We start from the raw sequence: 25,315 nt of genomic DNA, 5'->3' as shown, positions 1-25,315 counted from the left end.
ATTCAGGCTTGAAGAAATACTCAATTGGGAGAAATTCTTGATAGCTTTTGATAATAAAGTGTAATTGATATAGTATAAGCAGAGTAAGGGGACCCTTTGCTAGCTGCTCTTAACAATCTAGAAGTCAGGAATGTTCTGCTGAACCTCCAGGATGAAATCAGGGAAGAACTGCTTTTTTGTTGTTGGCAGCCAGTCAGAATCAGAATCTTTATTATCCACGATGCTTATTTGCTTATGTCATTTCTAGGCCTCACTGTTCCTCACCTTACACCAAGTAAAATACAGAAATTCATGATTCGCTGCATGACCATATTCAGCCTCCTGTGGTGTCAGCTGGAAAAAGAACTGATTAACTTCATTCCTACCCTAGACACCTTCTTGTGGTTCCATTTGTAACACTACAAGATGTGCTGTCTAGCAAGAAGGTCTAAGTGATAGAAGCTATCACTTCACCATATTTCACCGCTGAAGTGCAAGAGCCAGAAAAAGAGTGAAGAAAAGGCCTTTTTTATTACTTCATTGCTTAAAGATATTTTTAACCCTTGTTTCTTTCTTATGTTTTCCTAGAGGTTGTATGTAAGCTAGGATTGAACTTTGAGAAATTTGCTATTTTGAAATGTAAAAATGAATTCAATTCTGGTGATTTAAAATCAGTATTTAGATTTATTGTACTGTGTATTAAAACTAATGGTAATGACTTATGCAACCAGTTACTTCAATTTCTTGTTTTCTGTCAACAATATCTATGAGTTTTCTTTCTGAATGTATGCAGCAAATCATTCTTCCATGTTATACCATAAACTGCTGGGGCGGGGGGGGGGGGGGGGGGCAGGAAGAGGAAAAAGTAAAAAATTCTGGTTTTCAATTTCTTAAGTTGGGGCTTTGTGAGAGTCTTCCCCATGCTTCAATAGTATGTTAGAACCAAGTTGTTTTTGTTGGTCCTTACAATCAGCTCTCTGGAAAGACAATCAGTTCGTGCAAAAGGAAAACTATCAAAACATAGGTTTCATATGCTGTAGATGGAATTCACATCGCCTGAACATGTTGTCTTCAGGCAGCAAGCAAAAGCTATTCTAAATAGTAAGTCATCGTTTGCATTAGCTTCTTAATGGAAAATAGTTCATAAGTGTGTGTGGCTTTTTCTGGTTTTAGGAGGGGTTTAGTATCTGTGTTAATGAATCAACTCTGCTTTTTTTGAAACTGAATTTCTTCCTAGTGCCTGTGCTGGTTTTAATTGCAGGTGTATCAAGCCACCACTGATCTTGCGAGCAGGGTGCTGCCTTTAAAGAATGAAGATAGGTCTCCACCATGACTAATCACTCCAGAAGTTCATGTACCTCCTGACCCCAAGGGGAGTTCTCAGTACATTACTGATAGGTACTGCTTTTACCATGGTCCTACTCCATTATTTTATTATAGTTAATTACTTTTAACCTACAGTGTTTTGCTGTAATTAAATTACTAGAGCTTGAATCTTAACCACACAATTCTGTTATTCTAAGTGATGCCCAGATAGGAAAGGATATGTCAAGATTAAAAATTAACCATTGCTTATTTTTTATGTGCTGATACAGAATCTGAGGCTTATATGTCCCATGTCTTCTGATTGAATTAAGTTACTCTTTTCCTGCTCTTTTGTCTCATGTTCACCTGTCTAATTCAGATTTCTAAGCAGTGTAAGATTTATACACTTCAACACTTCTGTCTGTGAAGCTATTCCTTTTATGAAAGCAAGGTTCTTTCCCTTTAGCTCCTAGTGAAATGAAGCAGTCTGGGGAAATACAAATGTATTCTTGTTCATCCTAAAATTAAAGGTGATTCTAAAGTGTGTCTGACAAGTAAAATTTAATCTTTCTTTGGAAGTTGTATATGTTGGTTGCATTTCATGTATGAATGCCATCACTTAAGTAGTTTTGTTTATGCCAAAAGGAGAAGTACTTTTAAACTCTGTTTCAGCAGAAACTTATCCTTGGTAATCAATCTGGTAGTCACTTTCCTAAAGAGCAATTCCTTTGGCACTTTATGCATATTAATTTGTTGTCTGGATTGAGTTGCTCCTCTTGGAAGGAGTAGCTCTCCCCATCTATCAGGAAATGTAACTAGCAAGGTTTAATGTAAAAAACCTTGCAGGTTAAAAAGCAAGCATAATCTGGATAACCTTATTTACTGCCCTTCCTCCCCCCCCCCCCCCCCCCCAATGTTACTTGTTTTGTTTTTTTTACTACTTATGATTTTAGTCTCAGAGAAACAGCTAGATTTTCCACAGTCAATGCTAACAGCCATTTTAGCTGGCAAACCTAATCCCATTTCTGGCCTTGAACTACAAATGTTCTTCCTAATGGTAGTGACAGTTACAAAGCGGTGCAGGTATGTCATACATAGCAAGAGGTTAGGAACACGAGTGAAAACTTTGTGTACCGTTAGAGAACCTCTCATTGAGACAGAAACTCTTAATGATAGATGGCTCAGTAAAGAGCCAGGAGGAAGAGGAGAGGCCAGGCCATTGGCAGACTGTAGATTTTATGGCTTTGACATGAAGGCTTGAATTTCCTTTCACAGCTGTTGCAGAAAGATTGCAATGTCAGTCTAGGATTTAGAGGAAGGCGAGGGGAGCTGGACCTAAACTGGCTCTTCCTCATTTGTTCAGCAGCAGGGTTCATTCAGCAGAACAGCAGCAGGTTGGAGAGCCTGAGTTATGCAGCAGTGTCAGAAAGCCATCTGACTACCCATAGTTGGCAATTCTGTGAAGAGAACCTCACTGGAAATACCTGAGGTGACTGCTGGGACTTGCTTGCAGCCAAATATAGGACAGCTTTCCATGTAAGAATGTTCTTAGAGCCATCAGTCTGTAAATATACAGAACCTACTGCCACTAGTGAAACTGCAGAAGTATTGTCTTTTCTTGCTGATGCTCAGCCAGTTTTATTCCTGGATTCTTAAACCCTCCCAGCACCTAGTTCCACAGAAGGACCCTGGATTGTGTAAACATCTGAATAAGAACTAGATATGCTGCTTTTCAAGAAGGTGTCTAAATTTAGCTTTTTCTGTCTGCTGAGCACGCTCAGCATTCAAATAATCAATCTAGATTGGTTTTCTAGTGTCAGCCTTGTGAAAGTGGTGTCTGTTCTTACACTTAGGCTTGCAAACTTGGCCTCTGTTACTACATGCTTGGATGACCTTTTGCACAAATACAATGTGGCAAACTCTGGGAGGACTCGCATTTAACTATTTTAATACATCATTTCTTACTCCTCTGGATCCATTTCTTTGGCCTCAATGTCAAGACTTCAATAATGTTTCCTCTCATAATGGGTTGAAATAGGCTTCACATCCCATCAGTGTGAAGCTTGATCTCCCAAACCAAAACTGGTCCTCTTCTGCATGTCATGGTGCATGGTTAAGATCACAGTGTTGTCTGTGGTATTAAGATCATATTTCAAATCATGGTGTTGGGCAAAGTCATCAAGCTGTGGGTTTTTTGTTTGCTTTAGCTTTTATCCACTCAGTGTGGGGCTGTCATACCTCTCCAGACCATCAAGTGTTAATCCATTTACTCTTTACAACAGCAGTAGCTTTTTATAGCCAGTCTCACTTCTTGTGGTGCTCTGTAATTAAGCAGTTAGAGCTGGTGGAATGACACTGAAAATTGGATGAAACTGTTGACCTACAAAATACGGGAAATTCTTCAAGTTCTGGCATCATTAGTTTTGCACAGATATCTTTTCTGCATAGTTGTTGCTTTGTTTATTTGATCCCAAATAAACTAAACACCTGTTGTGCTTTAGCCCCAGCCAGCAACTAGCACCACACAGCCACTTACTGGCTCACTACCTCCAGATAGTAGGGCTGGTGCCAACCCTTTCCCCACCTCCTCCTTGGTTGAAGTCTGATTTCCTTTTCAGTTCATAAAATGTGGACCTGAGATGATTTTCTGAGCCAGTCAAATCATTATTACTGATTGATTGTTAGCTTTTAACTAATGCTTTGGTCACAGATTAGGCCAAAGTATTTTGACTTTTTCCAAACCTTATCTCTTACAATCAGACAAAATCTCCTTCACTTAGTAGATTTTTAAGAAACAAAATTCTAGAACAGTAGTGGTAAGAGAGGCTCAACAAATCAGCAGTTTCACCTGTTTAAATCTTGATAGAGGTTTGAGTAATCTCCAGCAGCAGAAGCCCCACAGCCCTCCCATCTGATCAGTTCTAGTACTTCACCATTCTTACATTTAGAAAGTGTTTTCCAATATTTAATTTCCACTTCCTTTTCCACACTCTGCCAGTTAACAGCCATTCATGAAGAAACTGCTCTTCAGTCATTTGAATCCCATAAGGCAACTCTGAAGTAGAAAGCTGATACAGGTAGCAAATTCAAATAGTTTATTTTTTAACAGGTCCCTGTACCTGGTATTTAGATGTATAGGTCCCATTCTCCTTTTCTTTTTGAAGGTCAGAATTCATGGTGATTAAAATGAGTCATGAACCTAGAAAACAGAGCATATAAGGTTTTAAATTCTGTTGTATCCCTGCTAAAAATGTAGTGGGAATTGCCAAATTTAAAGGCGTAAAAATACAAGATCTTGTATTTTTTAAAAAAATGGCAACACAATGGATTTGTCTTTACAAAACCTATTCCAGGCTGAGTTAATCAATATGCATTTATTGCATATTGTGTTCCATGTCTGAATAGAAAACCTAGTTATGATATTTAGCATAATAACTAACCAGTTTTAGATAAATTAATGTCCAGTTGTAAATCCACCTTTTATTGTGAAAAATAGTTTGAAAGCACAGATTTAATCGGATAAAGAATACAACAACTAACTGCTTTCATTACTTGCAAGTCCAAGTGAATAGCTGGATTCAATGTTAATGACTTTTTTTCAGTTGAAAGAGATGCCTTTCCTCTCTATTGCTTTTTGTTGCTGATAAATATGTCACAGGAAACAGCCTTCAAACAAAGGAAAACCATGATTTTTCATGTATGATAGTGTATCAAGTGCAAAATGAAATGGTGAAGACAATGAAGGGAACCAATCTCTATGATAACATAAACTAAGAACAGAAAGCTGTTATTTTGCTCTGGGGTCTGTTTCTGTCAGCTGAGAAATGGCAATACAACCTTTGCAACAGGTTAACCAGAAGTGTTGATACAGAAGAATGAGCTTCTTCAGGCAAGTTGGACTTCTCCTCTGGAAGAACTGGATCCTCCGGAAAAGACAAAAGGTAAAGTAATATTCTTGGATTTCAGCTTTGGACCATGCACTCCATTGGATGAAGTGACTGGTACGTTTATCAGCATGTAAAAATCACCAATTTCTTAAAGGATCCAGTGCGATCGATTGGGCCTGCGTCTGGGATCTTGTCTGGTGCAGTTTTCAAAGGTGCTCTTTACAGTCTAAACATAGAATACTCATATCAGGGGTTTATTTTACAAATAGTATTGGGGACCAAGGGAATAGCTGTGGGTAATAATATTTTTGTGTTTCCACATAAAAAGATCTGTTGTTAGAAATCATTGCGGGCATCATACAGCTCGAGGAGGTTTGATTCCTAATTTTAGCTTCTCACATACAGCTGCTCTTAGAGTTGAATCCAGTGAAGGTCCTAAAATTCACACATATTTTATCTTTTTTAGTATGTCTGAATGACATAAATCAGAAGTGTTTTAAATCCTTTCACATCCTCTTAGATCTTGTTATACTTTGTCTTAGAACAAATTTATCTGTTACTTTGCATTAAATCGTTGCTCTTTTCCCCTTCAAGCCAAATTTCCTTAGTCTCAACCAAAACCTCAAACTAGGGTCTTGGTCATTTGTTGTACTGCAACTACTTCTGTCCAGCAAAGGAAGTCTTGTTGAGATTCCTAGAGATAACTACCTGTTTCAAACTAAAAATAATAGAAATGTACTTTAGGGCGTCTGTGAGGTTGTAACAGTCATGCAAACAATTTGGCCATAATAAGAGATCGATAGGGTCAAACTGAACCATGGGGTGAGTTGCAGTGCTTATCTGTGTGACCTGCTTTTAGTCGTTAGGAATGACTCACATGCTGAAATTGCCAGGATCAAAGGATTATCTGATTTTCTTCATAGACAAATTTGAATGTCTTGCCATAGCTTCCCAGTAGACTTTCTCCACAGTCTACGTTGCATCAAGAGCTGATTAATGTGACATTGCTAGCTCATGATTTAACACAGTATCAAGTCACCATACTTGAGCTACATTACACCTTTCTGAAGCTGGACTTTGGTTACTGATTGTCAGGGAGCTGTAGTAGTTTAGTTCTCAAGTTCAGAGAAAACTCCCAAACAAACAAACCCCAAAACCCTCACCAAACATAAAACCCATGTTTTTCTGATCTTCATATGTATATACTGAGAGAATTGGAAGTCATTGGGTTTAATTTTTAGCAAATGGATCTTTATGTAATTCTTCAGTATTACTAGTGTTTGAAATACTGTTTCATTTGGGCAAATGTGCTCCTATATGTGACCTGAAGTGCCTGCTTAGGTTTCACGAATTCTCTTTTTTTTATAAAAACTTATAAAAATGTTAACTTGGTGTTTCGTGCTGTTGCCAGAGATCCCTTTCTCTGATGATCACTGCTAGCTTGTAAGAACAGTGATCTAATCCACAACAGAGAAATATTTTCTCCACTCTGAAGAGTAAAATGCTTTACGAGTTAGTAAAAATCATGTCCTTTTCCAAGTATATAAACCTACCTGCTTTTTTGTCGTCACCAAGAAACAAGGCAACCAAAACAAAACCCCATAATGTCAGAAGTAACTAGAAGATGTCTTCGGGGAAAACCTGCCTGGTTTATGTTAACCATCATGTAGTACTGTAAATGGAGGCATATCCAGTCTTCTACTCAAGTTTCTCATTTAGTCTAGTTCACAAGAGGAAAAACTTCATTACAGAGTTAACGGCTGATCCACGGCCAGTTAAGCTTGTCACTTTTACATGGTCCTATCACTGTGCTTGGTCCTTTACAGCTCCATCTGGATATTACATTTCTCTGTGCATATTGCTGGGATTTCTGGCTGTTTATCTTGTGGTTCTGCAGGCTTATGGGCTGCTCTCTCATCCTACTAGTGAGTTCTGAGACATCTGTGTGTCCTTAGGACAAGGATCAGAGGAAAGAATCATAAGGCTAACAGCACTTTCTCTGTCCTTGTCGCATGACACATTGTGTACCAGCTTGAAAGAAAGCTTCCTTTGTACTTTAGCCTTCATCCCTTCCAAACTAGTTAGCTCAGACAGAAAGGAATTACTGAATTCAAGCCTGAGGATTTTGTGTTTCCTGGGAATGAAGTAAGGGTAGACATCTGAGCAATAATCCAGAGTAACTTTGAAGCAAAGATGATAACTAGGGAGCCTCTCAGTTCTTACCCCTCTGAGTTTTTGGGTATGTAGTGTTTGTCCCAAACATTTTAGCAGCTGGATGGCCATGGGTGTTGATAAGAACTTGTGGACCCCTGCTGAGAATGGTCTGTAACACTGTTCTGAGCTGTGCACAGCTGCTGTCAGGAGAAGAGTTGCACGATGGCAGGTTTCCTTCTCAAGTAATTGTGTCATCTGCCCTTTGCTGCTGGTAAGATTTAGTCTGCCTTTAAAAATACCAGGCATACTTAACTTCCTAGGTATGTGTGGGGGTTTGTTGTTCTGTTTTAAAAGGAAAGCCTTAAGAGAAAAGGTGTGAAATAGGAAATGGTTGCCTGGTATAAAGCTTTCTACCCTTTTTTAGTAAGCATAAGCTGTGCTTACCTAAAGCTATTAGACAGAGTTATAGTGGAAAAATATAGGGCAGCTCCAAAAACCTGTTCTTAATTAAGCTGTGGAGTATCTTTTGCCTTGCACTGGTTCGGGGGGGGGGGTGGGGTGGTGGAATTCACACGTGACCCATCTTGTCTCTGGCTCTGCTGCTGTATGCATTATTGTTACATATTTGTTGCCCAGTCAGGGGGGCAAGAGCAAAGGAAAGGAGACAGGGAGCGCTTTCCTGTGTGTGTGCTACAACCCTGGTTCTGAAGAGTTTGTCTTGGCTCTTGTAGGGAGGAGAAAAGAAGTGCCACGTGGCTGGACACAGAAATCCCATAGCTGGTTCTTAGAGCCCAGTGCCTGTGTCACAGGATCAAAGGGTTGTAGTTTCAAACTTCTGCCAAAACGCACAGAGGCAGTAAAACAGACTGAAACACAGGAGTGGAGGAAACAGACCAAAAACCAGGCAGGATGTTGCGCTGTGGTAAAGCAGTGCCCTTGATTTTCTGACATGACTGGGAGCTGGTGACTGTTCCCAGTGTGTTGAATGATCTGGGCAATCAAGTGGCCTTTGATGGGGTCTTCTGTGTTATTGAATAAGGTGTTTGATCTTCATGTATACATTTCTACCTGTATTAGAAAACTAATAATGTGGAAATGAATTACGACAAAAAGGCTAAAGTAAAGATCAAAGAATGTAAGCTTATGCCAAGGTCTTTTACCTTTGGTAAGCACAGTGCACTGACAGCCTACATCGTAAAAGTGTGGATAAAAAGAAACCTTACACTTTCTCTCTCTTACATCTGTTTTCCTGTATTATTGTAGTCATCCTCTTTGTATAAAAACTATTTGGACTTAACATCTGGTCTGTCTGGCAGTTTAGTACTACCTGCCACCTCTTTTTACCTCAGTCAGGATGCTTGAATGTTTCTTTAGAAGAGGGGGGAAGCTGCTGAATTAGTTAATGGTGATGCTTTGTGGGGCTCTGATGAAATCCTTGTACTTTCCAAGTGATGAAACAGGCAAGAAATAACCATGGGTACATGCTGCACTGAGCATTGCTGCTGTGAGAACAGGCCTCAGCCTTCTAGCCAGTGACTCTATACATGGTTCAACTGTAAAATTTACTTTGTATTTATTTTTTTCTTCTTTTCCCAGCTTCGTTTACTGGTGGAGCTCCTATGGCCTCTGTCCTTATTTCTTGCCCTTGTCTGGCTGAGGAAAACTAATCCACTTTATCGCCAACATGAATGTAAGAACATTTTAAATACTTTCATGCTCTGAATTGTGCTAGATAATGACTAGATGTTCTCAGATAGAGGAACTGGGACCTGTTTGCTGAGTATTATTCTCCAGCAGCAAAAGAACAGATTTTGCTTCAAGTAGTTTAGTTATTTATAGCCATAGATTGTAAGAATCAGTGTGTGTGGGGAAGCTCTAATTTTCTTGTGAGATGGTTTGTGATCAGACTTACATAAGGTCTCAAGAGTGTATCCAGTTATAGATTTTTTGTAAATCTGTTAAAAAAAAATTAGCTCAGACTTTATTTCAGTTGAAAATAGCCATATTGCTTATACTGACTTACTTTTTGGCTTAATAAAAGAGAAACCTATATGTTTTCCATTGTGTTCCTTCTGTAGTAAGCTAATCTCTCCTCCTATTTAGATTCCCACAGGCTGCATTAGAAAAGACACTTAATCATTGATATTTTGTGTTTCTATACTCTAGGTCACTTCCCAAACAAGGCAATGCCATCTGCAGGAACACTGCCATGGTTACATGGCATCTTCTGCAACATGAACAACCCCTGTTTCCGCAGCCCAACCCCAGGAGAGGGTCCAGGTGTTGTGTCCAACTACAACAATTCCATGTAAGCAGAGCTGAATGTGTGACAATCAGTTGTAATAATGCCGTCCTGCTAGGCAATTGCTTATAGACTGCTCTGGGCACCTGTTGAGCGTTCATGGACACATTTCTAGCACATCATTCCAGCAATGTTGAAGTGGAGCTCATGATTGCAGGTTTGGGCCTTTTTGAGGAAGAATTCAGTTGTACTAGTCTTGACAGAACACACACTTAATAAAATGCATTCTTTCTATTGCCTACTGCTTAGTGAGTGTCTCAGGATAAATCTTTCTGATATGAGTACGTAACCCCTAAGCTTTCTTCTCACTTGAGTTGATCCTTCTGAATGAGAGCTCTGATGAAGTAGCAACAAAGGAAAATCTGCACTGCCACTTCTGATGTAGCACCTGCTTTGGTTGTATACTTATCAGACTTTAATCAGCATAATAACCTTCAGATACTAGGCTTATTAACAAAATAGGAGGATGGGAGATTTACAGGCTATTAGTGAAAATCTGCTGTGGGAGTGCTCTGTTACATTGTTATAGCTGAGTCATGAAAGACAGCAGAGTGGACAAAGAGCCTTAGAATAAAAACCTGTTAGAATAGCTATAACTAATGCTGCCTGTCTCCCTTTGCCTAGTCCATCTTGGAGCATCCAGTGATTAAAATTAACATGCTAACAATGTCAAGGCCATTAAAGCTCCAGTCACATGAAGGCCCATAAGCTTGTAGTTAATGTAGCATTTGACCTTTTGTTCCTAGTGAACAGGATTTAAAATAGCTGGAATTTTCTTGTTGGGTATGGTTCATCACACATTAAAGCTAGGTGGTTCTGTTCTCTATAAATTCTGGCTTTTCTAGGTTGCTTATTCCAGAGCAAACTGTGAGTCAGAGTAAATTAAGTGAATAACAGAGGAAGCAAATACATTGTGTTTTCTGAAAGAATTTAGTCTTTCCTGTTTGCTGTTTCCTGTAAGCTAAAAAAAGTCATGAGGACTGAGATATACCATTCCATGTATGGAAAACCATAGCACTATTAAAGAAATGTAATGGTCTCCCCTTTGCTAACAGGAATTATTTTGTTCCTGGTTATAAACACAGAACCTGATTGTATCCTTGCTTGAACTGCCTGTTCTAACCCAGAACCAGTAGGTGAATGGCTGCCTGTGACAGCTTGTCACTCCTGTTTTCCTGCCTTTCCTAAAATAAATGTTTTGAAGGGACCTAAAAACTACCCTTATATTGGATGAAAACGAGTTGTGAGAGGGAGAAGATGTCGCAGAGCAGGGCTGCCTCATCCAACTGCTGGAGCTGAGCCTGGGATAGAACCAGAGCAGATCTGCACCATAGCTGTGAGGTGAATGCTGTCTGGGGACTGTCCTGCCTTCCCAGCAAAATCAGCATTGCTAATGAAGGAAGTGTATGAGTGGCCAACCTTCTGCAATACCAGCAGCCCTCTTAAACCTCCTGTGGACTTTCAAAACTGAGTCCCACACTGCCTGAAACTGCTCTGTTTTCACCACAAAACTGAGTTTGGAGTTTCACAACTGAGGAGAATTTTTTGGGTTGTTTTTTTTTCCCCTCATCCCTAACACAGAGAAAATCAACTTTTTTTTATATGAAAAGTTCTCAAGAGCCATCAGTCTTCAATTATTGTTGGGTCACTATTTCTTCTTTCAGCCTTGCGAGGGTATATAAAGATGCTCAGGAGCTCCTACTGGAAGCCCCTGAAATCCGTGACCTTGGCAGAATCTGGGAAGAACTGATTGTTACGACTCAGTTTATGGAAACAATGAGAACGAATCCTGAAAGAATTGCAGGTAATTGTTTTGTCTAGATCCCTTAAGACTCTTGAATTTTCCCTTCTGAGAGCTGACTAGTAACTTACCCTGCAAACTGGCAACATCTTAAGGTACTTTGCTTGTAGCTGTTATTTTGCTTAGCATTAGGGTAACTTAAAACTCATGCAGTGTTGTAACAAATGCCTTTCATTTGAGAGGAAGGACACAGGCAATCAGCTCCTTTCTACAACCATGTTCCTTAATTAACAGTAGACAAAACTCAAAACACAAAAGCATGGATTTGTCACCATCCAGAGTAAAACGTGGGTAAAGAGATTTCATTAGTTATTATTACAGTAGAGGCAGAAGCAGTAAGAAAGCGTCACTGGAAGATGGAGAGGAATGGAAGCTAGGAATATGCCTGAATATATACTAGGAGCATAGCCCAGAGAAAAGCTTAGAGATTCTTTGTTTCAAATGTTAGCTGAAATTAAAGAAGAAAATGCTTACTTTGATGATGTGTGTAGAGAGGAGGTGTTGCACACTTGTTATAAACAGGCTTGCGAATTACATGACTCTGGTAATTTTTACCGAAGACAATCTGCCGAACTCAAACCACAGTCCTGGGGAAAAAATAGGAAATGTTTTAATAATAAATTTTAAATTTAGTATTTGGACTTTAAATACAGAGAAGAAATACTCCTTAAACTAAAGGCAGTAAAATAGGCTGGCTTTGAGAACTGATCTGTCCCATTCTCAAGTCCTGTGGCATAGGAATAATATTCTTACTAAATTCAAATAGTCATTCTCCATATATTTTTAAAAAGAAGTGTATAAGCCATCTGATACACATGCTCCACTATCTTATCAGCAGTTTCTAACTAGAAGTGAAAAAGGGACTATTTCATTGTAAGTAACAATGAGACAATCAAAATGCCACAGAATGCAAACAATAAGAACTTGAGTATAATCTGAGCTGTGGTTTGTACACCTGCCAATTGAGAAATGAGGAAGAGCATGACATGCCATGGGATTGCAACATACTGTGGGACCCCACCCCATAGTCTGGGAAGTTGCCTTTGCCTCCCATATCAACTTAGCATTTGGGAAATAGAGTACATTCCTTCCTGCTCCTGTGAAATATGTTAATGTTCCTTCAGAATCTGGGGGGGGGTGGGGGGGTGGGGTGGGGGGGGTGTTAATGTGTTTTACCTAAAAAAAAAAATAAATAAAAAGTTTGGAATTTCCTGTTCCATAAAACAAAGTAACAAAGTCAGTTCTGGAGCTAAAGGAATAGAATGCGACTTGCCACCCTTTTCCATACGCAAAGAAGGTGGGCAGAATTGACATTTTACATTCTCTCTGTAGCTTATTTCTATTGCCTGTAGCAATCTCAACAGAATATTGTTACAGCTGCAAAACTGAACAATGAAACATTAACAAATGTCAGAATTGGGATTGTTTCTCCTGCTGATTCCTGAGTCCTCCTTCCTCATCCCATTCCCCTCTTGCACTGACATATTTGACAAAATGTGTTCCTGTAGTGTGTTTTTTCTTCCACAATAATACCTGGCTGCCAGGAAGGGCATCAGTGAGAATGAGGGACAGGCCCCTACTGTTTTCAGTGTTTACTGTTTGAATAAATACAGGGGGGAGCAATTGAAGAATTTCTGCTATGGCAGTATGATACATAGAATCATAGAATGGTTAGGGTTGGACAGAACCTTATGATCATCTAGTTCCAACTCCCCAAATGCTGCTCCTGTTAGTTGCAATTCCTGTTCTAAAGACTGGAAGAACTAGTGCTTTTCAAGCATTCTTGACCCAAGTCTGTTGGTGGTATGTGTACTACCTTTAATAAAGGCTGTAACATTCAAAGGACATGAACAGCATTCACTTTCCAAGCTTTCACTTGGACCATACTGAGGCAGAACTCAGTCTGATGCTGAAATGTTAATAGAGACAAGTTAGAAAAGATTAGCACTTTTGACTTTAGGAGCAGTATATTTTGCATATTGTTCTGCATGGAATTAGGGAAATTAGGTGGCCTGTCACTTGTGTTGAATTTAGCAGTGAGTAGTCTCATTGGTTTGCCTGAAGATTTGCCAGTTTTTAGTTTAATCATTGGTAATCCAGGTTAATATGGCTATGAAACCACCAAAAAGTTATGCCTCTCCAAAGAAAATGAGTTTTTTTCTTGTGGAAGATTTTCAAAGGGTCAGTTTTGCAACACTATGGAATAAGATTAACTAGTTAAATTGACACCAAGTGATTAATATAAATTTAAAGCATTGGCTGAAGTTATTTACAAGAGATCCAGAAGAAACGACCCAAACCTCAGCAGCTGAACATTTAAAATAAAGCATTACTTCAGAAAAAAGGCAGAGACTTTCAGACACAGTCAGGGATGCTTTCAAAACTTCTGTTTCTGAAGCTTTAGTCTGAAACATCTTTGAGAGGTCAGCTGTGCACAGTCAGAACAGTAAGCTCTGATGATCATTCCCCAAGAAAGGATTGAAATGAATTTGAATTTCAAAAGTAGTTTTGGTCCCCATTAGTCACTACTAAGTATATGACCCAAAGTACACACTTTTTGCAGGTTTAAGCCAGAGTGTAAGGTGTTCTTTAACTCCATTTGGCATCTCACTGATCTCTGCACTTATTTCTTCATGCAGGAAGAGGAATACGAATTCTAGACATTTTGAAAGATGGAGAGACCCTCTCTTCTTTTTTACTGGAAGATGTTGGCCTCCCAGATATCATTGTTTTCCAGCTTATTAATGCTCAAGTGCGGCCTGAACAGGTAGGTAGAGTATAACGGCTACCAAGCTGTTTTCCTTTGTGGAATGCCATCTCTTGAGCTGTATATGCAAAACATCCTCAGTGAGGGCCTTGTTCCCAGAATACTTGCTGCCTTATAGGTTGCTTGTGCAATTTCTCCCTTTGTTTTTGTTTTGTCAATCTAAAGGAAGAGGTGTTTGTTTTGTCTTTTAAAACTCTTCTTGAATATTCATTAAATACAGGTATTTGTTTTGATGCTGTCATTGTTCCCAAATAACAAGCAATAAGAAGTGATACTGCCAAACAGTGCATCCATCCTCATGATTAAAGACTTGGCTCAAACCATAAAACAGCTGTGCATCCTTTTGAGACAGCAGTCCTGATGAATAGCAGCAGAGAACTATCTCTGCCCTGATGTCAGCCAAGTAATATGGGGGCTTTATGGCGTTGTCTCACCTGAGTAAGGGGGAGTGGAGAAGCAGACCCACTTTCTTGGATTTTGATTGAATAATAGGTCTGCTCAGAAAATTCAGAGTGAAAACTCCAGGTCAAATCCCTTCTAAGCAGGGGACTGTTTGACCAAGTCCAGGCTGCCTCTGCATTGTACTGGTGCTGGGAGCTCTGTGAGGAATGCTGTATTAATGAATGAATGTTGCTGAATCAGAACTCTGGAACAATTTCTACACTGCATTAGTGTGTGGGTGGAAGCAAGTGAATAACTGAGGCTGAAAGACACAATTCCTCTTTTTCACTGCCACATAAAACACAAATGCTGGAATTGTGTGTGGCCACAAAGAAGGGACGGTATTAATAAACTTGAATACAGTTCCTTTAGTGCACCACAGGTTCCAGCTGGGTGACCAGTAGCCAGATTACTTATCTGTAGTGTTCTTGATTAGTACCAGGGGAAGCACTCTCCTGACTTTATCATGAAGCATTACCACAAGACCATACCAGAGCCAGTGTCAATTGATACATCCTACTTATTTTCACACCTCTGTATCAGCTGAGATGGTGAAAATTTGCTTCCTTGCTGCTTGTGACAAAAAGAATATATACAGATATCCTGCTGGGCTTCTCTTTCCCTTTCACCCCTACCCTCTTCTTTATCAGAGATTTGTTGCAATAGGAGAACTGTGTGCTTGCCACCCAGTGGCATTCATTCATATACTGTTAAAAACTCTGCCTGCCAGTGTGCACAGGACTGAAGTTCTCAACACCATCGCTGAAAGTATGATTGAAGCCTTCTGGAACATGGTGTCTTTCTGCTGTATTTTCTGTGCTGATGTGGAAAGAGATGTAGTTCTCTTTATGCTGGAAATGAAAGAAATCTGAACAGGTAGAGAGGGAGCTGGAAGTGACCTGGTGTGAAAAATACTACTTCTGTTGTCCTCCATGAAGTTTTCTTGTTAGTAGTAATCACAGGGGATGCAAGATCATCTAACAAGACCTGATTTGCAGCCATCAGGAAAGAAACTGCTGAGGCAGAAAAACTAACTTTCAAAAGACCACAAGAGAATTCTTTTCAATAGAACTTGAGTACTTCATTTATGAGGGAGAAATCATTTAATTCTTATAGACCTTGATAAGCAAGTTACTCAAGCGGGACTTATAGTTGATTAAGGTAGAAGTTGCAGAGTCATGACTAGAGCCATGACTAGAACCTAGATCTGTGGTTGTCTTAAGCCTCAACCATGGTATTTTGTCTCTAGTTCTTCATGCTGCTCTACCCTGTGTTTGCTTGCATATCCTGCACACCCTCTCCCCTTGGCTCTGACAGCACAGAACTGATCAACCTGAAAGTAGCTTGTTTACAGGAGCCTGACTGTTGCCAGCAGCTGGCTGCAGATCTAGGTCTGAGCTGCCTGGGAGGGCAGGAAATGACACACAGCGCTGAAAAGCTAAACCTGATCAAACAGCCAGCTAGCTGAAAAAATCATTTGGACTTCATCTTGCCAGCTTAGGCCAAACAGTGACACATTGATTAAAAAAAAAACCAAGTAGAACTGAAGTTTTCCTCTGAGGGCCTGCTTTTTTGAGTCATTCTCAGATAAGGATAAGAGACTGATGTTCAAACACAATAAGTTCAAGAAAGATTGGCAACAGCCCACCCTGCCGGAAAAATTGGAAGGGCGGAGGTTTCATGAACATTCTTGAAATGCTGTTAAAGTTTGTAAATAACCTCTCTTTGGTTGTTATTGGTTTTTTGGTCCTTTTTTTTTTCTTTTTTCTGTTTAATCCTTCTCAGTTGTGTTAATGTCACAGTTTCCTCGTTTCACAAGTCAAAGCAAGGTTCCCAGGCTGCCTCCCTGTCCAGCTCAGTTTCGTTGCAGCTCCCAATGGGTGATGAGGACCATGCCATATCAGGAGTATTTGGTTTAAAAATGCTGTTCTTTTCACACACATCCACAGGACATAAGTGACAGGGCAAATAAGCAAGTTCTTTCACTGACATAAAGTCAGTTAAATCCAATTCAAATGTTCCAGTTCGGTTTTGGAGGATTTTTGCAAACCAGAGTGACAGTACCTCTCAGATACTTTACTAGAAATTTATATCCCTTTTTTGCACCTTAATTCCCTGGGGTTTTATATATTCCCCATTACAAACTTCACCAGACAAATCTCAGCTGCTAACTGTAGGAGACTTGCAGATATAAAATTAAGATAATGTTCAGAATCTCTTAGATGGCCTTGTTGACATAGGAAATAAATGCACACCTATGTCTGACCTGGTATAAGTGTGGTGTGTTTGTTTTGTTCCAAATGTCTTTAAGACTGGCATGCTCAGCAGATTATTTTTCTAAAGACAGTTATATTCTGAGCTGATTTTGACAATTTCTTTTTCTATGCAGCTTATGAAATTCATTTAGCCTAATGATATTGTGTCAGTGCATAGTGCTTGTTTGTCTGAAAGCCTGCATTCATCTCAAGCGCAGGAGGGATTTACAGTCATCACACTGTTCTGAGGTCTTTTCCTTGTAATTCATACTGTGAAATGAGGTGGACAGAGCATGGGATCATGAGCTTATATGCAATTTTCAGTGCTACTTTTATTATATTGCCATGTATTCTGTGCATTATAAAGCAAGCAGAACTGAACTATAGACTACCAAGAGCATTCCATTACAGCAGTGTAAATCCTAGGTAACTCTTACTGATTTCTGTGGAGGTATTATGCATTTACATTGGTTTAACTATTGGTTATTATGCATTTACATTGGTTTAACTATAAACTTATCTGTTCCAGTGGTTGAACACCAAAGATAATAATAATTGTTGTGTTTTTTTTTTTTTCTGTGCCATGTTTCTATTAGAAGCAATAATCAATAGGTGGATGTGGTTTAATGTAAAATGGTGCTGTAAAGCCTGGGTGTATGCCTGTGCACAGTGACAGTGAGTAATGGCTGTGGGGAAGAGTTGGGGTGGAATAGTCATAAGTGGGAAATGGAGCTGAAGAGTCAGTGGAATTGGCCTTACTCTCTAGAGCAACTGACAGCAAAAAATATAACTATCTAAACACAAAAGGTAAAATGATGTGGCATGCTTGGTTGGGTCTGGGGAAATACTTTCAAGCAAGCCATAGCTATCCCTCCTTAACCACAAAGATGGGTGGGATGTCATCAGTTGTGCTTAGATAATAAAGGGAATACTCACAAGAACTTTTGCCATGAAAGGAAGAATCACTAATGAGAAGAGGAAGAATATGAAGCCAAAGTGGTCTAGCATAACATCAAGTGAAGGTGGTTCAAGAGTTGATGCTTTAGCTGACCGCATCCTTCTGCCATTCATGAAAATATTAGGAGGGTCTGATATCAAGGTGTCCACTTTTGATAAATCTTTAATTGTTCCTGAGCAGTATGGAGTTTCACAACAGTAAATGAACCATTATTTCTGGTTGCAGTTCGCCTCCGGTGTCCCTAACTTGACTCTGAAGGACATTGCTTGCAGTCAGATGCTCCTGGACCGCTTTATTATCTTTAGCAGTAGAAGAGGCCTCCCTTTGGTGCACAAGGCCATGTGTGCCCTGTCCCAGGAAAGTCTGCAGAGAGTGGAAGATGCCTTGTATGCAAATGTTGATTTCTTCAAGCTGTTTCAGCTGGTAAGTGTTAACACAATCATCCTGCCTTTTGTTGTCTTTTTTTTTGGCTGATATTTCGTTGCCCTTCAAGAATTTTCTTTGTAATACACCACCAATGTTCCAAGTGGTCTTTGTGTATTTACCCCTGCAAATGTAAGGTTAAGGATGTGTGATTATTAAACTACTGTCAGCAGGACACTAGGTGCTTCTGAGTATGCTTTGGGATGAAACATGGCATTCACAGTACCACAGAACTAAAATATTCAAATGCAATTTCAAAGTCAGAGTGTGTGTGGAACAATTATCTGGGCTTTCCAGTCTGTGTAGCAAAACAGTGTGTGGCAAGAACTACAGGGACCTTACTAAGGGTTCTGAATATACCCACCCAACCCATTCTTTGTTCTACCCCACATGGCAGAATTCAGTGCTGGAGTTAAAGCCATGGTGCAGTTGAGCTGAGATTGCCATATGAGCCTTTACAAAAAACACCACTCCAGAACCCCCCCCAAAGCAAACTAAACTCAACAACAACAAAAAACCCAACCCACCCAACTAAAAAACCCAACCAGACTAGTTGTACTGGTTTGCATTGATTTGTCTATAGAAGCTTTTCCTCACTTCTGTTCATCTTCATTGCCCTTTGTGCTGTTCCTGTTTCTGCTGTGACCTTCTTGCCATAAATTAACTACAACTGCATCTTTGGTTCAGTACAGAGATACTGTGCCATTTATAGATACATATTTTCTTATTTGTATTTATATAAATTTAAAATGGATAACATTAATATGTTGAGATATACATATAATTGCATACTGGGGTGGGGTGTTTACTTTTGCTCTCTGTCCTTTGCCGAATATTTTTCGAATACTCTATTTGTATTCTGCACACTGAGCTTGTGCTTTCATAGAACTATTCATAAAGACTCCAACGTCTCTTTCCTCATGATCCTTAGAAGACATCACTGTGTATACATCTTTTCTGTTTGTTTGCCCATGATCATGACTTCACATTTTCAACATTAAATCGAATTTGCTGTTTTGCACCTTGTAACTGAATGTCACGGGACCCTCACATTATCAGTTGGGTGTATACAGCAGGCAGGACATATGAGCAGCTGCTAAAGTTATATAGAAACTATTTACTGGAGTTTTCTGCCACAGCAGTGTAACATCATGATGAATTTAACATGGATTTTATTCAGCTTTGAGTTGCTCAGAACTGGGAACAGGCTATGCCAGAAACTTTAGTTGACTCGCCAGCCAAATTACTGTTAGATTACTGTAGCATTGGCAGTCATTCATTGTGCCTGTGTGATTTTGCCAATCCTGATAAGAGTCTGCAGTCAGCTTTTGAAAGCTGCTGGTTTCCATTTCTGCAAATACACTCAGATGTTTTCATGTATCTGATGCTCACTGGAAGTAGCAGGGAATTAATGCTAAAGTACTTCTAAGGCAGGTTTTCAGACTTTAAGGACTTCATGTGAAGATGCACACTGCACTGCCCAGATTTCAAATTAAGCTGCTAACATATGATTTTGCTGCCATGTCAAATAAAATGGAAAGATGAAATTTGATGAAGCAGTTGTCTGTGTTTAAAGAAAATATAGACTCACATGGGAGATAGAAACATAAACCTGAACCGAAAACCTGGAGTTGTGAAAGACGGCGTGTTCAGATGCAGGCTTATGGTCTGGTCTGTTACTACAGGATCTGGCTGCCAGGACTTTCCCTGAGTATATCCATTTAATGTGGAGAAGAGGGTTTATCTTTTCATGATGTCCAGCGCAGTAAGACCTCAAGTTGGTAAAAGCTTTCCCGCACTCCCGTCATTATAGTTGCTAAATAGTAATTTTAATATAATTCTGTGTTTTTTCAAGGCAGAAGTCCTCCTTTTAAATCAAAATCTATCTCGGTTACTCCTTTTCACCTAAAAGGTAGACTGTGCTTAAGTACTTCTTGATGCACTAATGCACTAATGCTTCTCCAACACTTTGAAATTAATGTTTCTTTTTGAATTTGTGATACTTGAACATATTCAGGTATGTGCATAAACATCCACTCAAACCCTTCCTGTGCTCATGTATACCCTCTAGGGCTTTTGACAGAAATTAAAGCACAGTTTGGATAGCAGAGACAGAAAAATAAGGCCCACACGTTACTGTCTGACTCAGCCACCACAAGGAAAATGAGCCTCTTTCTGGAGCAGTGCTGTTCTTGAACCTGCCTCTTTCAGCTTTGTTTGAAGTCCTTTAAACCTTATAAATAAATTAAAATAGAATTCTATAATACCTCATTGTGATTTTGGGTAGAGATAAGCAGTTCTTATCACCAAGCATAGACACATGTTGCTGAAACAGCTGCTTTGATCCGTATCACCACATATGCTTGATACATAATCAAACAGAGTGTAGATCTACACTCAGTTACATATGCAGAATGAATCTTCATTGAACTGTTTGAAACTTCTATGTTAGCTTTAAAACTTCTAGAAGTACCTGTGTATTGAAGACCCAGGTAATTTTCTGCACTCTTACACTGTCAGTCACTGTACTTCATGGTCTTCAGGCTCCAGCAGTATAGTATAACCAATCACATACCCGATTTGGTTTTGTTTGAGTAGGACTTCTTTTAGCTGACTGTGGATTCCAGAACTGGGCATTCTGTTGCTGGAAAGAAGCTCTTCAAGAATTATGCTCTTCATTTTTTTTATGACACCACATTCATTTGCAGTGAATATGAAGATAGTTAGATAAATATTTTTGGGAAAACTTTCATCCTCCTCTGTGCTTAGGATCAATAAACATTCCCAACTGTATGCTCTGGTATTTAGGTCAGATGAGAGTGTAGTTTGTGTATAGTGTCCGCTGATCCTGTCTTATGCTTCTAGAGAGCATCAACTAGCTGAGTACATACTGAGTCATTTTAGGATGTTTCTAGTAAGATCTGATTCATACTGAATGCCTCTTGCAAGAAGTAGTATTTAGGAACAAATGGGTAATATTACCCCTATTTCTCCTTTATTTTTCTCTAGCTACATGAAACAAGTTCTTAATTCCATGTTTATCCTGAGCTTTTCTCTGGTTTGCTTCAAATTGTTCACAGTACCTGTTGCTTACAGTTGCAAAAAAGCCAAGTTAAGGCAAATGCTCCAAGAATCCTGTATAATCTTTCCAGAAACTAGTTCCCCTAAGGAAAAGTGTATTTGAAGCACTGTGTATGTATTTCCTGCCTGAACTGCAAGTGACAGATCAGAACTTGCTAACATAAAAACTCTTGCCTTTGTGATTTCCTGCCAGGTACAATGCAGCTGTCTCTTGCTTTCTTAACCACCTACTGACTGAAAGGAATGTCAGGCAATCAGCAGGGTGTGTAGCTACATCATTTTGGGGAAGTCTTTTTAGGACAGTGAGGACCAGGCTGCCTCCAAACTCGGGAAATCTCTCAAGTGTAAAGTACTACCTGTTATTTACTGTCATGGTAAATGAGTCTTCTGTATCATAACCTTAGCTGAATTCACAGGTTACCAAAAGTAGCCTCTGTGAGAAGCAGCTTCTCAGAAATCCCAGTTCCCTCATTCATCCTCCATTTTTGCACCTTTTGGAATGGTGGGCTTAAATAAGCAGAACAAATGCCAAGCTCATATTTTCAGTGGCCTGTGACTGTTTCAGCTTTATATTGGTAAGAACACTTACACATGCTGCTGTGTGAGTCTGCACATGGGTACTGGATTTGTGGCCCCACGAGACAGGCTTACAAGACACTGTTCCAAATAACTCAAAGTATTTCAGCTAAAGAGATGCCATTTGGATTTTCTTCTCTCACTGTAATAGCTGTTGTCATATAGGGACTATACAAAACTCATCTGTGTTTTTGATGTATTTACAGCTTCCCACTGTTCTGAACAGAAACACTCCAGGTGCTGACCTGAAGGCCTGGGGAAGGATGATGTCTAGTGTCACCCAGGCAGTGCAAAAGGTAAGTTGTCTATTAAAAATGGCGTCACTTTTCTAGGTAGCACACAATGCTCCTTTTCCTTTGTTCTTTTTATGTTCCAGTTACCTGCTTTATCAGAAAGTAAGTCGACTTGTTTGGAAAGAGCCGATTCCTTAGAAATTAATTCTTCTCTCATTAGAAAATAAATGTAAAAGGAAGCATTGGCAATTATGATTCTATAACCTTTTCTTCAGAAAAGACATGAGAGAACAAGAACTGAAAATGGTGCCTGTGACCAGAACAGAGGAGATAAAAGGATGAGGTTGTGACTGCATGCTTTAGCAGTGTGGCTACAGCTGAGAGCTCACCAGTTCCTCCTTTGAGGGCAGTGATTAACAAAGCCTTGTCTTACTGCAGCTAGCCAAGAAGCCAAGTGTTCAGGACCTTCTGGTGTTTCTGCAAGCATTTGTACAAGATGGAAGGCCAGAATCCTTAGGCCACTTGGTGAGCTCCCTGTCTGATCTTTTCTGTGGCTACCCAGAAGGAGGTGGATCCAGAGTGCTTTCATTCAACTGGTATGAAGATAATAACTATAAAGCTTTCCTGGGGATTGACTCAACAAGGAAGAAATCCAGTTATCTTTATGATAACACAACCAGTAAGTTTTTCAAGCAAACCGTTACAGAGACTGTAGACAGGTACGACTTCTGGTAGAATACCACTGTTGCTTTTATAAAATAACACTTCTAAGAAGTTAATTCAAGAAATTAGAGACAGCTGAAATTATTTTACTTACTGCTTATTTCATAGCTGGAAGCAGAGAAGCTCAGGAATTGAGAACAGAGATGTGCGTTTGTTTCAATATGAAGGGGTAAACATAGTCAACCATCATCATTAAGGCATAAGTCCCTCTGTCTTCTAATATATGCTACTGATATCAGGAAGAACTAAGTGTTTCTGAAGAAGGTTCTGGAAAATGTAGTGCTGCATTCTGGAATTACTTTTCTCCAAGATGTGATACATGGCAGCTGTTCTCTTCCTGCATAAACATACATATTTTTTATAGCAGTAAGCTTCTGCAGCACAATTCTTACATAGAAGTATTTCAATTTACTAGTTTTTGTTGCTTTGATTTCCTCACTTATCTTCTTGCTATTGTAACAGGAGAGAATGGAAAGAGGAACCTATTTTATCTTTTCTACAACTCATTATTTTATAGTTTTATTATGTTCCCTTCTGTTTGCCATTCCGTTTTTTTCTACACCAGCAATTTTTTTCTGTACTAACAACCATATTATAGCTGGCAGTAGATTTCTCTGCCTATTCTGCTGTCATAGGTATGATTGCATGATTGCAGAGTACAGGTAAGCACTTTGCCCAATGAGAGATTCCTACGTTTCATTGTTTGTATTAATACTTGGCTCTATTTATGTCTGAATCTTCAGAAGACCTGTAAAGGGCTCAGTACTTCATTTCTTCAGCCAGGGAACAATAGAGTTGGATGCTATCCAAGTAGACTAATTACTTCATAGTGCAGGAGAAAGATAGAAATGTTTACATTAAAATGTTTAGTTCTAAATCATTGTAGGATCCAATTCTGAATTGTTCCAGAGTTCAACATTCAAGCCTGCTGGATCTCCAGTCCAATAGTTTACACTGTGTAAGAATTAACCACTAACAGGAGAAAAAATAGCTTTGTGTCAGTATCAACTACAATTCAAAGCAGCTAAGTGATTAGGAGAAAAGCAGTTTCAGAATTTTTCAGTGAGATCTGAACTGTCTGATTTCCTTCCATTTGAAATATAAGTAACAGCAACTTTCAAATGGTTAGGTTTATTTGTTTGCTCTTCTAATTTCTATGTTGTCTACTTTACAATTCCAACAATTACTTAATAGTCTTTTCCATCTGGTCAGACACTGTACTTCTACACTGCAAATGTGCTTAAGCCATTCAGCTTCAAAATGCTTTAAACTGACCATATTGCCAGTAAAAAGCCCTGCAGGATGTTTTGTGTGATAGGATTTGAGTAAGGTTGCATAAAGACTGCCTTTATTTTTGTCTTTAGCACCCTTTTGTAATGCATTGATCCAGAATTTGGAATCAAACCCTTTAACCAGAATAGCCTGGAGTGCTGTGAAGCCCCTGCTGATGGGAAAAATCCTCTTTGCTCCTGATTCACCTTCTGTACGGCAAATCCTAAAAAATGTAAGCACTTCTGAAATACAAACCTGTTTATTTCTAGCAAATTGCACCCAAAGAAACATCCTGTGAAAAACAGTGACCTGGCTACATCAACCTATTCAGATTTTCTTCTCAGAACTCCATTTGTTCTGTTGGTCCAGGAGTCAGATCTTCACTCACAATCTTGGCCTACACTACCTGCTTTTTTCAGCTTAAATTGTTTGTTGTTGGCATGATTTCACACTTACACCAGTAGAAATAGTAATGTTTATATATATTTTACAGAGGGAGGAACTTCAGCAGCTCTGTATCAGTAAGTATTTAAATGGGGCAGTTACAAGACTTCCATAGACTCATTGAGGCCTAACACTGAGCAATGACAAACCAATAGCAGCATCGTGGTTTAGTATTATTATGTTCAGATCATAAATAATTGTCACTTCATGAAAATAGGATGGAGCCTGGATATTTCAGTTAAGTGCCTGAATTTGGGTGAAATTAATCCGATTAATTAAATCAAGGTCACATATGACCTAGGTTTTGGCCACCTCTCGGCAGCTATGTAAGGCACAGAACTGGTGGTTGTAGTTCACACAGGAAAACATCAGATTTACAGCAGCCCATATAATAATATCTTAACTATGAGAGTACCTGTCTTCTACAGCTGCCTCTCATTTATTCATCTGCTCACATCATCATCTTTTTAGTTCTTGAAGGAGAGAAACAGTCTACCTAAAACCTGAGTATTTAAAGGAATTGAAGTTAGCTGGGGTTAATGTGCACTTGTTTTTTTCATTGCATATAAAATACAAGTTTATCCTAAGTGACTTTGATTCCAGTTGGATTTTACAAATTCTTTTCCAAGGATTATTAACTTTTCTTCTATTTTAATGAGTTTAGCAAGTATGAAGTAAAAACTGCAACATTTGTCAGATGCAGGTTTCTTTGTC

The 25,315-nt window shown here is 39.2% G+C and overlaps 1 protein-coding gene across 1 annotated transcript in view; it reads left to right on the top strand.

The window, feature by feature from the left end:
• The first annotated feature begins 5,129 nt into the window (after nucleotides 1–5,129).
• ABCA4 (ATP binding cassette subfamily A member 4) overlaps nucleotides 5,130–25,315 on the top strand; it is a 79,049-nt gene continuing 58,863 nt past the window's right edge. The window contains exons 1-9 of the mRNA XM_061462063.1: nucleotides 5,130–5,225; nucleotides 8,922–9,015; nucleotides 9,492–9,633; nucleotides 11,292–11,431; nucleotides 14,068–14,195; nucleotides 18,075–18,272; nucleotides 22,136–22,225; nucleotides 22,601–22,841; nucleotides 24,250–24,389. Coding sequence (XP_061318047.1) covers nucleotides 5,160–5,225; nucleotides 8,922–9,015; nucleotides 9,492–9,633; nucleotides 11,292–11,431; nucleotides 14,068–14,195; nucleotides 18,075–18,272; nucleotides 22,136–22,225; nucleotides 22,601–22,841; nucleotides 24,250–24,389 — 1,239 coding nt within the window. The 5' untranslated portion in view covers nucleotides 5,130–5,159. The remainder of the gene's footprint in view (nucleotides 5,226–8,921; nucleotides 9,016–9,491; nucleotides 9,634–11,291; nucleotides 11,432–14,067; nucleotides 14,196–18,074; nucleotides 18,273–22,135; nucleotides 22,226–22,600; nucleotides 22,842–24,249; nucleotides 24,390–25,315) is intronic.

This window comes from Pezoporus flaviventris, unplaced genomic scaffold (genome assembly GCF_033815535.1).
Source record: "Pezoporus flaviventris isolate CSIRO_AGI_PZ_B2104156 unplaced genomic scaffold, CSIRO_AGI_Pfla_v1 ptg000001l, whole genome shotgun sequence".
Taxonomy (NCBI): Eukaryota; Metazoa; Chordata; class Aves; order Psittaciformes; family Psittacidae; genus Pezoporus; species Pezoporus flaviventris.
Note: the sequence above shows the minus strand (reverse complement) of the source record. Positions and strands in the feature narration are given on the sequence as shown.